Source organism: Monodelphis domestica, chromosome 5 (assembly GCF_027887165.1).
Source record: "Monodelphis domestica isolate mMonDom1 chromosome 5, mMonDom1.pri, whole genome shotgun sequence".
Classification (NCBI taxonomy): domain Eukaryota; kingdom Metazoa; phylum Chordata; class Mammalia; order Didelphimorphia; family Didelphidae; genus Monodelphis; species Monodelphis domestica.
In genome coordinates, this window is record NC_077231.1 from 302,518,314 (window position 1) to 302,532,920 (window position 14,607).

At 36.9% G+C, this 14,607-nt stretch overlaps 1 protein-coding gene across 15 annotated transcripts in view; it reads left to right on the forward strand.

Annotated features, from left to right (window-relative positions):
* The window catches only part of RBMS3 (RNA binding motif single stranded interacting protein 3), a 1,500,462-nt gene that overhangs the window by 966,608 nt on the left and 519,247 nt on the right, over positions 1 to 14,607 (forward strand). For all 15 annotated transcript variants that reach the window (XM_056800925.1, XM_056800928.1, XM_056800932.1 and 12 more), the window contains one exon: positions 2,366 to 2,424. In XM_056800925.1, coding sequence (XP_056656903.1) covers positions 2,366 to 2,424 — 59 coding nt within the window. The remainder of the gene's footprint in view (positions 1 to 2,365; positions 2,425 to 14,607) is intronic.

Consider the following 14,607-nt stretch of genomic DNA (forward strand, 5'->3'; position numbering starts at 1 on the left):
CCTTATACTGGCTAAGAGACATAAAGGAGGATCAGTGGAAGAGACTGGGGGCAAGTGACCTCAGCAAGACAATATACGATAAACCCAAAGATCCCAGCTTTTGGGACAAAAATCCACTATTCGATAAAAACTGCTGGGAAAACTGGAAGACAGTGTAGGAGAGATTAGGAATAGAGCAACACCTCACACCCTACACCAAGATAAATTCAAAATGGGTGACTGACATGAACATAAAGAAGGAAACCATAAGTAAATTAGGTAAAACCAAAATAGTATACATGTCAGACCTCTGGGAAGGGAAAGACTTTAAAACCAAGCAAGACATAGAAAGAGTCACAAAATGTAAAAATAAATAATCTCGACTACATCAAATTAAAAAGCTTTTGTACAAACAAAACCAATGTAACTAAAATCAGAAGGGTAGCAACAAATTGGGAAACAATCTTCATAAAAACCTCTGACAAAGGTTTAATTACTCAAATTTACAAAGAGCTAAACCAATTGTATAAAAAATCAAGCCATTCTCCAATTGATAAATGGGAAGGGACATGAATAGGCAGTTTTCAGATAAAGAAATCAAAACTATTAACAAGCACATGAAAAAGTGTTCTACATCTCTGATAATCAGAGAGATGCAAATCAAAACAACTCTGAGGTATCACCTCACACCTAGCAGATTGGCTAACATAACAGCTATGGAAAGTAATGAATGCTGGAGGGGATGAGGCAAAGTAGGGACATTAATTCATTGCTGGTGGAGCTGTGAACTGATCCAACCATTCTGAAAGGCAATTTGGAACTATGCCCAAAGGGCGATAAAAGACTGTCTGCCCTTTGATCCAGCCATAGCACTGCTGGGTTTGTACCCCAAAGAGATAATAAGGAAAAGGACTTGTACAAAAATATTCATATCTGCACTCTTTGTGGTGGCCAAAAATTGGAAAATGAGGGGATGCCCTTCAATTGGGGAATGGCTGAACAAATTGTAGTATATGTTGGTGATGGAATACTATTGTGCTAAAAGGAATAATAAAGTGGAGGAATTCCATGGAGACTGGAACAACTTCCAGGAAGTAATGCAGAGCGAAAGGAGCAGAACCAGGAAAACATTGTACACAGAGACTGATACACTGTGGTACAATCAAAGGTGATGGACTTCTCCATTAGTCTCAATGCAATGTCCCTGAACAATCTGCTGGGATCTAAAAAACACTATCCACAAGCAGAGGATAAACTGTGGGAGTAAAAACACTGATGAAAAGCAACTGCTTGACTACAGGGTTGGAGGAGATAAGACTGAGGAGAGACTCTAAATGAACACTCTAGTGCAAATACCAACAACATGGAAATGGGTTCCAACCAAGAACACATGTGAAACCCAGTGGAATCGTGCGCCGGCTATGGGAGAAGTGGTGGGAGGGGGATGGGGGGAGGAAAAGATAATGATCATTGTTTCCAATGAATAATGTTCGTAAATAACCAAATAAAATAATGCTTAAAAAGTAAAAAAAAAATTAACATCCTTAGTCTTTACAACCCAACTTCATCTGGCCAGAGCTCAATCAAGCTCTTTGCCCATCTTAGCTGACCTCCAATAGATAGACTCTTTCTAGCTTATCAACGTCATTTCCAATACCAAATGCCCAGATCTAAACACAGTATTCTTGATGTGGTCTAATTAGGGAAGAGCAGAATAACATTATGGTCTCTTTATTCCTGGATACCAGCTCTCTTAGCTGCCATAAATTTATAGTCTAATGAACCCCATAGATTTGGAAATTCCAGAAGTCAAACCCCACAGATCTAAAGGTTTTTTTGTAGCCCAAATATTAATATGAATATGTTAAATATATTTCCATTATCATTGCTATGGCCATTCTTAGTAACAATTGTACTTTGGGGCACTGTTTCAATGTAGTAATTTAATTTTAAATTACAAATTTTCTCCATGCCTGTCTGCCTTCCTTGGGTAAGTGTTTAAAGGTGAACTTGGAAGAAAAACAAATTTAGAAAAAGTAGCTTTTTGTTTATAGGCAAGAGCAGTCATGCTATCCCTTTCTTTGCTCCTGATGCTCTGCAAAGAGACCTAACTGTCCCTTTCCCCCAAAAAAACCTGGCATATTGACGTTTTAAAGGGCCAGCGCAGGACAAACTTTATGGAGCACATTCCTAAGCTGTGAAAACTGGTTAGAAGAGGTCATCCAGGTGTGACAGCTTAGGGCCTTCCTTGTTCCCTGGGTTGTTTATTGTCTCTGTACATGTGCTGATGGTCTAAGAAAAACGCTAAAAGCATCTGCATTGAATTTATTCCATGGCATGTAAAAGAAAGATGTAATGACATGTCTTTTTTTTTTCCTTCCCATAGGTATGGAAAAATTGTTTCCACAAAGGCAATCCTTGACAAAAACACAAATCAATGCAAAGGTATGTTCCAGAATGACCTTTCTCCAAGTAATATGGTTTATGAAGTGGTTGGGTGAATGGTTTCCCCATTCTGTGGCCGAGATACTTGCTCGGGCTCCAGACTGAGCTCTAGCTCTGGCTGTGCAATCAACATCCTGTACAGTATATTGCAAACATATTTAATAATGCCGATGCTTTGATGAGTTGTATTTCCAGTAACATTGCTCATTAATTTTTTTCATTAACAAACAAAATGAAAATCACAAATCAGAACAAGTTTCAAATTGCTTCAGCAGAAAACTAAATTACCTCCTAACCACATTGTGTCTTCTGATTTGAATGATATCATCAGTGATGCAGATTGATTTCCTATATGAAAATGAAGAGCCCTTGGGAAAACTCTCCCATGCAAGACGTGTTTTAATTTCTGTTTTCTGGAAAGCTTTGGCTAAGTTATCACAAGAAGAGAGGGTTTCCTAGAGGGTCCATTGAGTCTGGGTTGAAACTGTCAAACAGTCCATAGGATCTGAGAGCTAGTATCATTTAGATTCCATCTTTTTATCGAGTCCTGGGAAATGCTGCCATGATTGTTTGATTGTCTACTCCTTCATGTTTGGTATATTCCCCTTTCACAAAATAACACATGAAAGGATTATGTTAAATGGCTTATGAAATCATTTGGGTTGATCTTGTACCACTCAATTGGGCTGTTGAATTGGAATTCCTCTTCAAACATGTGTTATTTGTTCTACTAATCCAGTTGGCATTGCATTATTGGTTTCTGGGAATGTGTTTGAGCCCCAAAGACTTTGAATGGGCAGCACTCATCACTCTTCTACATTTGAATTTAGGCAAGATTAAATGTTAGTACAGAATACACCCTCTCCTTTTTTTTTTCTGATTATATACTAGCAAGTGAGGCTGCTAGTTAGTTCAATGAATAGAATACTGGATCTGGAGTCAGGAAGACCTGAGTCCAAATCTAGCCTCAGTCACCTATTAGTTGTGTGACTCTAGGAAAATCACAACCTCTGTTTGCCTTAATTCCCTGGAGAAGGAAGTGACCAACCACTCCAGTATCCTTGCCAAGAAAACTTCATATACAGTACTGATGTACTATGGTCCATGAGGCCATGAAAAGTCATGTCTGTCTAACAATATCCTAGTAAGTAATTTGTTGCCTTTCAAATCTCTGAGATAATAAGAAAAGATCAAAGGATGGTGATATAATCTAATAAATGGATGATTAATTACACACCACTAAAATATATATTAACAACATTCATTCCAAAGTACTGGCCTAGATGCTATGGAGGCAAAGCTTTAACTAGGGTAGGGACAAAGATGCTTAACCCCAAGGCTTTCCATTTAGAAGATATTGACACTAACTTGAATTCTTCAAAATCATGGAAACCACAGAGATCATCATTGATTTTGCAAAAATGATTAATCAAAGTAGGAAACTACTAGACTGGGTGAGCTCCTCCTGTCCCTTTAATCAATCCTCCCTAATGCATGTGGCAGATCACGATCATTGTCTAAGTGTCTCTTCCTAGCTATCTTGCCTGGCACCCCTTCTTTGTGGAGAGAGGTTATTCATGCTGCTACCCTCATGTAAGAATTTCTAAATGTGACTCCATGAAGGAAAAAAAAAATGTGTGTGTGTGTGTGTGTGTGTGTGTGTGTACATAAACAGAGTCCCTGTCTGCAGAGAACTTATCTATATCTAATATATGTAATATAATATATAATAAATATATATATATGTATATGTATATATATATAATAAAGAAGACAAGACACTCTCCTGTGACTTCTAGCTCTGTCCTAACTAACTTCAGAGTTCTTTAGGTTAACATATTTTACGGACCATGGGTGGAAGTACTACAGTGTCCCCAAGTCAGAGAGTAGATAAGATTTAGTCCAAACACAACATAGATGATGAACTATAGTCCTCCCAGAAATGCTTGGAACTCATTAAAGTAGGCAGAGGTCTCCTAAGTTACTGAATAAAGCCACTACTGAAATGTGGAAATAGAGGGGAGACCTTTTACAACTGTACCTTGGAATCAAGAGCAGGAATACTTAACTAGTTCCCATTCCTGTCTGACAAGATTATTAAAAAGGTCCATTACTTCTTATTATGATCTGGTAAGGGGAATGGCAAAATTACAGGGGAAAAATATATATGTTTATACAAATATATATATATGTATATTGTCCATTTCTTGATGTAGTTTACATTAGGATAAACTATGTATACAAGTATATATATTTACATAAATTGCTTATCTAGAAATGCATATCATATACATATTTCTGTGCATACATACACATATAAAACAACATTCATGTACATGCATATACCCATATAATTGTCAAGGCTTTGTGGAGTGGTTTCGTCAAGCTATCAGAGGAAAAGAAAGAGCCCAGAGGAGATGGAGCTAGATAATCTCCAAAGTGCCTTCCTGTTCTGCCTCTATGATCTTTGATTCTAAGGCCAGTGAGGTTAAGTATTTGCCCAAGGTCATTCTGATCAATAAAAATCAGAGATGGAATTCGAACCCATATCCTCTGACTGCTAAACTGAAGTCATTTTCCACTGTATCCTGGTATTTATCTTTTAGAAACCTTTTGTCATCTTATTTTCCATTTGGCCTGATTTTTCTGGCCACACAATGAGAAACAAATATTATGATCAAAGGGATTTGCATTAGATTTTAACATGAAATTATTTTAACTGTTTTTTTTTGTTTTGTTTTTTGCATGTGATACATGGTCAGTGCAAGGGGCTGCTACATTTTATTTAGTAGCAGCAAAGAGAGACATGGGTGCTGATGAGATGAATGGGCTGCCCTCTTCTGAGGATACAGACTGGACAACAGAATTAGCTTTAATTTATTCCTCTGATGGACCCTTCTCCTTGCTTAACATCCAAATGGCCTTTGTTCTCTCTTGTATTTTATTCCTGTGTGAGTTCAGTACAGTAGTCAGGCCCAGGGACACACTTGGCTTCACTTCCTTTTATTCTGGAATAGGTCACCCGGGAAATCATTCAATAGAACCTCTCATTTCCAAGATTGTTCTTCCTTGGGTAGTGGCAGCGGCGGCTTTCATTCTCTAGAATCCGGGCAACATAAAACAACACGATCTCCGTCCGGACAAAATGGCCAGAAATCACTGAACAAAGGCCCGCCGTGGCCACATGTGGAGAGTAATGAGAAACAGACCATGATTCATAGGGAGGTTCAAGCAGCAAGGCAAAGCCCAGGCTCACCCAAGAGCAGAGGCACAGAGATTTGCTGTTTGTGATTTCCGCCGAGGCCTGATGTCCTCGCTAATTTTAAAAGTCAGGGGAAAGTCAATGAAAGAAGCCATTGAAAGTCATGTTCAAACCTTAAATGCATCCCCTGGTCTCCCCTTCCCTCCCTCCCTTCCTCGGACTTCTTAGAATGGCTCCTTTCTGATAGGGTTGTGTGTCTGGAGCCCAGGGAATGAGTAATGGGTATTCCATAGTACAGTTTCCATACCTCATAGCAATGGAATACAGCATGGTTGGGCTGCCAAGCACACAGGCTTATTTCTAAGAGTCAGCAATGCTCTCTCTTCTACTCCAGCTCACAGGCTGCTATTAATTATATTCATGGTTGCTCATGCTGCCCTGAATAGGGAGACCCTCCAAATCAGAGGCTGATTCAATATGCAGATGTTTCCAAATCTGACACGAGGAATGTTATTCATTCTTTAAGAAATGAACTCATAAATTACTCTTTTCCTCAGGAAGATAAGTCTATCCCTACATATATATATATATATATATATATATATATATATATACATATATATATATTTACATTATAGCAAAAGATTAGAGGATATGAGGAGAAGCCCACTCAGTCTTCTCATAGGAAGGATGCAGTATTATTCTCCAGGTAAATTATGGTAGGAATCACACACACACACACACAAATTGGGGAAGAGAATAAGCATTTATTAAGAATCTACTTTGGACTAGACACTGTGCTAAGTGTTTTACTACTATCTCCTTTAATCCTTACAAGAACCTTGGGAGACAGGTACCATTATTGCCTCCATTTTACAGCTGTTGAAACTGAGGCAGGCAGTGGTTAAGTGACTTCCTCAGGGTCACATATCTATTAAGTATCTGAGTCTGGATTTGAACTCAAGTTTTCTTGACTCTAGATCCAGCATTCTGTCCAGTACATAACTTAACTGCCTTTGAAGCATGGACTCTGGGAGTTAAAGGAAATCACAAATCAAAAGATCATTAAAAAAAAAATCCTATTCCAGCCTCCTTCCTCATGCACACATCTTCTCTTACCACATCCCCAAAAAGTCATCATTTGACCTGTATCTGAGAACTTCTTGGACAAAGTTTTTATCAAGGCCAACCTTTCATATTGAACAAAAATTTGCTGTTCAGTAAATTCCACCCATCCTTTGGCTTTACCTATGTTATCTGGAGCTTCAAGAAAAGAGGGACAAAATCTAATTACTCTTCTAAATGAAGACCGATTAAATACTAAACATGACAATTATGTTTCTCCTTGTATCTTTTGTGATTTATTCATTCCACCAGCATTTATTCAGTGCTAAACTTGAGTTAGGCATGGTGCCAGACACCTTCAAGAAGAAAATCACTCCAAACACTTGCTGATTTCAAGGAGTCTCCATTCTGTTACAGAGAGGCAAAGACATCCACTAAACAAGATCTGAAGGCCAGCATTGCCACTTGTGTGTTAGATGACTAGGCAAGTCAGATTATCACACTAAATCTCATTTTCCTAGTTGATAACATGAGGAAATTGAACTAGGTAAACTCTAAGGTCACTCTGGGATGCTGTGAAAGTGTAAAAATACACACAAAGTAAACTCAAAAGTGATTAATGAGAAGGTATCGGCAATTTGGGAGAAAAGGGAAAAGTTTCATAGAGGTGATTTTGAATTGACTTTGAAAAGAGGTTGACAGATGTGTAATAATTAAAATTAGGAGACTGATAGCTGCCTAATAACTTTATTCAATCGAAATAGTACTAGTAGTAAAGAGAGGGAAAGATAGGAGAGATGTAGAAAGATACTTAGCTTTCTAATCTATTGGCCGCCATGATGGGCCTGTAGCTAAGCTCTGACAAGGGTTCCTTCAGCTCTCCACACTCCAGCCAGAAGACCCAGACAGGCTCCAGGTATGAACTGATAAACTCTTTTCTACACCCACTTACTCTTACACTTCACATCTCAGGAACCAACCATTGTTTCTCAATTTGCCTGGGCTGCAGTGCCTGTGGAATCAGTTTCCCATCTCCTGGGTTCCTTGGTTCTTTAACTTCCTTTCTCTGAGGGTTTATCTATACCTGAATTTACTCAGTGGTCTTTGACCTCCAGGTCACTGAGAGATGATATTAAAATAAAGCAACATAATGGAAAGAGCAATGTGCTTCCAACAGAGGTAAGGAGAGAAACACAAGTTAATCATCTATCATTCCTCCTTCATGGGATGGGATTTGGAGTTCTCTTACCATCATGGTTGACTTCCTTGACTTCCACTGATGCTCATAGTGTATTGCTCCCAGAACTAAATACAGGATTGAATTTCCTGAGATAATACTTGGTAGGGCAGAAGTTCTTTATCTTTTTGGTGTTGTGGACTCCTTGGGCAGCTCTTAGAATCATGTTTTTAAGTATTTACAATAAAATTAATAAGGTCACCCAGTAAACTGATTGCATGATAATACTTTATCAAACTATATAATATTTTAAAAGTTCACAAACCCTAGTTTAAGAACTTCTGATATGGATGGGAAAAAACAATTTCCCCTCATCTTGTTTTACTAACCTTTATTTGGGGAATGCAGCAATATGGTTGTTGTTTGTTTATTTTTTTGTCACACTAAAATCACAATCATCCCAAACAATTAAGACTGTTTCAGATAAGAGCGAGAAACTCTCTTAAATGTATAAATTGGATACTAGTGGATTATCTGCCCTGGTAAAGAGAATTTCTTTACTAGGTATCCCCTGAATCAATAAAATGATAGGTGTAATCCTTCCTCTTCCCCCACCATTTTTGGGAACTTACTCAGATCTATATTTATGAAATTTATTTTTGTAAGACCTCAAGTGAATGTTTGATTAAATATTCATATTAAATATCTTCTTAATATTTGGGCTATTGTTTCAGATCATTAAATCTTTGCAGATCTCAGTTTGGTAATTAATCATTGAACTCACTCAGTTTTATGTACTATGATGATTTGTTGATTGTGCTGTCTATAATGACTTTATCCAAGTCAATGCCAAGCATGTAAAACAAGAAAAGGTCATCTGGGTGAGGCACTTAAGACCAGTCAGCTCTTTTACAGATTCAGAATTAGAAAACAGGGCTCAGTGGTGATCTACTAGAAACACCCCTCCCGTACCTCCTCACCTATCAAAACCATCAATTTCCTCATCAATTGTCATTATACTTTTCTCCCTAATAATAATGTAATTTTCTTGAGCAGATATAGTAGAAATGATATAGTCTTCCAGTTGTTCTGTTTTCTCTATCATTAATAAACCTCATTTGTATATACTCCAACTTTTGTAATTTACCTTTTTCTTGTGATATTCTTAGTCAAGCTATTATTATAGTTAAGGAAACAAGACTTTGTTATATATAAAACCAAGAAAGTCATTGGTGTGGTCCTACTCCTTTTCCTTCTTCTGTACTTTCCTACCTAGAAGTCTCAGCTGGGGCCTTGTTAGAAAAAAATAATTCATTAAAATAGGACAATTCCAGATGGTGGGCAGGTGTAAGCTCCATCCATGCTTTATCCTTCCCAACCTTTTAAGACTTGCCATATCACAGGTTTGGGCTTTTCTTACATGTACACATTGATAGATAGAGAGATGATAGATATAAAGATATACACGTGTGTGTTGCATGATGCGTGTGTATGTGTGTGTGTGTACACGTATCCCTTCCACACGATGACTATCTCCATAAAGGAGTTACTATATTATAGGGTCAGCATAAGAAATAAAATGGGAATTTGAGGAGAGTTTTATGGAAGCTACAGGCACCATGTGAAAGTCAGCAGATGATACAGAACACGTAACCTATAACCAAATACTTAACCCAAATTTTACAATAAAGTACTGCAAATTCCCCATAAAAGAAAAAGAGAAAGAAATCAGACTTTTCTGGTATGAAGAAAGGGCCAAAAAAATTTACATGGACTTTCTGAATAGCATGCCCTAACCCTTGTGATGTGGAAGGGATATTTGAATCTGATTTTCATCCTTTTGTATTTTTCCTTTGCTACAATTTCTTCTTTCTATTTATTCATAGAATCATACTTTCAGAACTTAAAGGGATTTTGTATGTCTTCGAGACCACCATGCCTTTATATGCCATTGTATGGCTAAATCTCAGGGACTAGAAGTGACCTACCTGAGATCTCTAGTTTTAAGTCCCAATCTTCTGTCACAAAATCTACTGATTTTTCTATTGCATTATCCTTCCTCTCATATCTCTTTGAACTCTGGTCTCAATAGAGATTTCACTGTACAGTAAATCAGTTCCTTTAAATGTCTCTTCCTTTTTTTTCCTCACTGGCACCATTTGTTTGATTTCATTTTCTGATGAACTTTTCTGAGAGCATCTTTTCCTTATGCTATCTTTCAAAACTCTTTAATTTCTGTCCATGCATGCAGGGATGACATCTCTCTTTTCTCTGAACTTTCCAACATGATTTTGAATTCCAGGCACATTTCTGACTATGTCCATCATTCCCTTCCTTGGTTCTCTGGAAATGCTAAGATGCCTTGATCATTTTATCCTAATGTTTTCATTGTGCTAAATTTATCAGTTACTTCCTACTAGTTCAGAATTACATCTCAAGTAGATTGTCTCATTTCTTTCTCAACCTTTGATGAAACTTTAAACATTAATTTTTTTAATTAAAAAAAATTTACCAAATAAACCAAAAATGTGCCTGATTGGGACAAATGTCCAGGATAATGTACAAATCATCTATCATTACTATAACTTTCATATGTACTAATTTTGTGACCTGTGTTAGGAAAGAATCATCCATAATATCTCTCTTATGGCCAGTTGATAAATGATCTACCACCACAGTGAAACCACTTCTGCTTTTCTCTCCTTTTATTCTCAACTGTCCTTTACCTCTGAGCTTCATGTATTCCTACCTGTCTTCTTGAGTGATATTCCTCTATCTTTTGTTTCCTCATCACCTAACATAGTGTTTTTCACACGGTAAACAGATGTTTAATGAAAATTTGTTCAATTGCATTAATTAAGTTGAAAGAACAAAAATGGACAAGTCCTACATGTACAAGAGATCTGAGAGCAAAGCAAATACTTATAGCCTCACGTAGTTACACGTCAGCCACCGCATCCATTGAGTAATAGATAAGGTGAATCTGAAATCTGAATACCAAGAAGGACACTATTAGGTGTTGAGGAAAGAAAGATGAAAACTATGACTCTTCATAGCCTTAACTTTAACTGGGGGGTTGCTGGGAGTGTGGTCTAAGGTTAAGTAGGTAGGTCACATAATGATTTAAGTACTAGATTTAGAATCAGGAAGAACTGAATTTGAATACTGTCTCAGATGCTCACTGGATATAGGACCCTAGACACAACACTTAAACATCTCTATAAAACAATCCTCTAATAATAGAGACTCCCCTATAAGGGTATCATGAGAGTCAAAGGAGATAAAAATACACCAAGAACTTTATAAACCTTAAAGTGTTATTTAAATGTTAGTAATTATTATTATTCTATAGATTTCAAAGTACCCTAGGAAATTTCTCTTCTCAACAACAGTTCTGGGGGGCAGATGTTATTATTAACTCCATTTTATAGATGAGTAAACTGAGGCAGAAAGAGGTTAAGTGACTTGCCCAAGACCATATAAATAGTAAGTGCCTGAGCCTAGATTCAAGCTCTCATCTTACTGGTTCCAAATCCAAAACCAATTGTTATTTCAAAGACAAGGAAAAGTAAATGATGACTGAAGTTTTAAGGCCAAGTGATTAGAAGGATGATGGTATCATCAACAGAAATAAGCAATTTAGGAGTAGAAATAAATTTGGCGTAGATGTTCACTGCTATTTTAGAACTGTTGAATTTGAAGTGCTACAAGATTTATCAGTCTATTAATAAACATTGATTAAATGCCTACACTATATCAGGCCTGATTTTAAGTGATGGAGATGAAAATTAAAAAGTGAAGCAGCCCTCACCCTCCAGGAGTTTACATTCTTAAGGTAAGGGTAATAATCTACCTGCAAGGTCCTAGAGGACAGATATTGTTTTACTTTCTGACTTAAAGTTCCTTGAGGCTCTTATAGACCCATGTACATAGTAGGCATGTAAGTAATTCTTATTGAATTAATGATATTTCTGACATACAGTTTGAGAGACAAGAATATAATTTGGGAGACATTGTGGTTAGATATACAGATTTGGCATCACCTCAAAAGAAATAATAATAGAAGTTGTGGCTGTGGATAATATTACCCCAGAGTTTGGATGGAGAGAGAAGAGCAGAATGAAGACTGAATGTTGAGGGATGCTCATATTTGAGAGGGTCAGAGGGTCGAGGATAATTAACCAGCAAGTAATATCCAATTCTCACTAAAGTATGCAATTTAGCAGATGATGTATTCATGACAGGCCATGTGGCATGGCATAATTCATACCAGCCACACCCATGTGACCCTGCACGAGTCCTTTAACCTTCTAGTATCCCAAGTAACTCAGTAAGACTATAAGTTGTAGTAAGGTGCTTGTTTGCATTTGCAGGAGAAATGTCCAACTAAGAGTTTCCTTTGCTTAAAAGACTAGTTAAGGAAACTTTAAAAATACTTTCCTGTGTAGAGCTATGTATGCATAGATGTGTGTACACATGTATATGTACATCCAACTGCTTGTTAATTTGTGTTTATATACACATATATCTTATGATGTGCAAACAGGTTTATAAATATCCACATAATCATTTTAGGTTGATATAAATACATATACTGCTAATTAAGACACAGTATCAATATATGAATGAATTGATGCTCAATTCAGTTTTCAGTGCCTTCATTTACATATAGGTAACTTGGATCAGGATGGAGGAGAGGCAGAAGATTGAAGTAATAAGCTACTTGAGTATTTGGGGGGTACTGAGACTTTTTTGGCTATTGAGACAGATTTCTTCCCACAGTTACACTACTATTTATCTATGGTTCCATTCAGATAAATCATAGCAATGCCTATGGCATAGAGGGGATGAGTGAGGGACAAGGATATACTTACTGAGATGTTTGCTTCCAATGATCAACCAATGTGTTTTATACAACTAGCTCTTGTGGAAAAATAAGCTAGCAAGAGAGGCAGCAAAATTTCCTTAGAAATCCATTGTATGAGTAAATTTTTGTTCAGGGAATAGTATAAACTAAAATAAATATCCTAGATTTTTTTTGATTCTCAGAAATTAAATTCTGTGGTTCAAGAAAAGAAGGACTAGAAATGTGGGATCAAGTCTTTGCAATGAGGACCCCATGCCTCACACAGAAGACTTCATATTTTACCCAGTGATAAGTTGCATAGAAAGCAAATAACCCGGAAAAAATATTTACTTATTCACCCCTTAAATTGCATAATTCTATTACCTTTCTTTCTTCTCCCTCCAAACTGCCCCCAGAGTAGCCATATTTTGGACAGCTGCATTTACTTTAAGTACACCAAATTGGAAATGACTCCCTGTCTGATTTTTTTTTCATTCTTCTTTCATCCATTTCAGTACTCACTTCCATTCTTAATTGTCACAATATATTTCCCAGTTCTAGGCTCATATTAAAGTCCATACTTATATATTTGCTTCTTTAGAGGTTAATTTTTGGATTCAGCTCAAGTATACATTAGTCAACAGTCTGAGCCAGAACATTGGTTAGCATCAGTCAAAACACTGGGGGCCTCAGTTGGTCCTGGCCCTGCAGGTCTCTCTTACACTTAGACTTCTGGGCCTCTTTTGAGAAAATGCCAAATTTCACCAGTTTGTGGCCAAGATATCTTAGTACAGGAATTGCACAGCACTGAAGAAGGATTGATTCCTTGGAAGTGAAAGTCCTTTAGTGTTTGTCTATGTATCAACCAAACAAGTAAAGTCTAATTCTCTTTCCCTGATGAAAAAGACAAGCCTATTATATCTAATATGAGGAAATAGATTAGTTTATAAACTCTTCCCCATGATCACATTTTGGCAAATTAAAATCATTGAATTAACTATTCTAGCATTCTGGTATTTTCTCATCTGTATGTTTATTTTTCTTAGGACTTTAGTAGCACTGGTCCAGTGGATAGAGCACTGGCCCTGGGGTCAGGAAGTTCTGCATTCAGTAAGACATTTAGCCTGCCTCATTGTCTTTCTCTGTAATACACTTGACCTCTGTCTGCCTCAGTTAACTCAGCTATAAAATGGGAATAATAACATCCACCTCCAAGGATTTTTGTGAAATAATTAATGATAGTAATATAATTATAAACACTTAGCACTATGGTTGCCACATAGTAGTCAATATTTATTTTCCTTTTTCCTTCCTTTGATTTGTCAATTTGGGAAATTTCTATTAGAGTTACTCCCTGATTGTACCTAGCTACTTATCTGTAATTTATTGTCTGAAAGTTTCCTGGGTTGCTGATGTTTTAGGTGACTTAATCATCATTATTCCACTGGCATAGGTCAGGGATACTACTTAAATCAGGGTCTTCTCCACTGCAAAGACCTCCTTCTATCCCCTTTTCATGTTTTTATGTTTTTCCCTTTGTGTGTGCCTATGTATCTGCCTGCCTCTCCCTCTTTGTCTTTGTGTATGAAATTGTCCACAAAAGTCAATATAATGTGCAATATTTGGGGCTTAATTGTTGAATAGTCTGACAGTTATCATACTTGCAGATAACATAAACCTAGGAAGGGCAGTTAAAATAGTGTACAATGGAATGAGAATTCAAAAACATCTAGATAAGATAGAATAATGGACTTCGAACTAATATGATGTACATTAATAGAGATCAATCTAATGCCCTAAACACAATTGCAGAAGTACCAGATGGGAGAAGTGTCCTTGACTGCAGTTTGTTAATGTATGAATGAATCCATTGTTCTCCACTTCTTAAAAAAA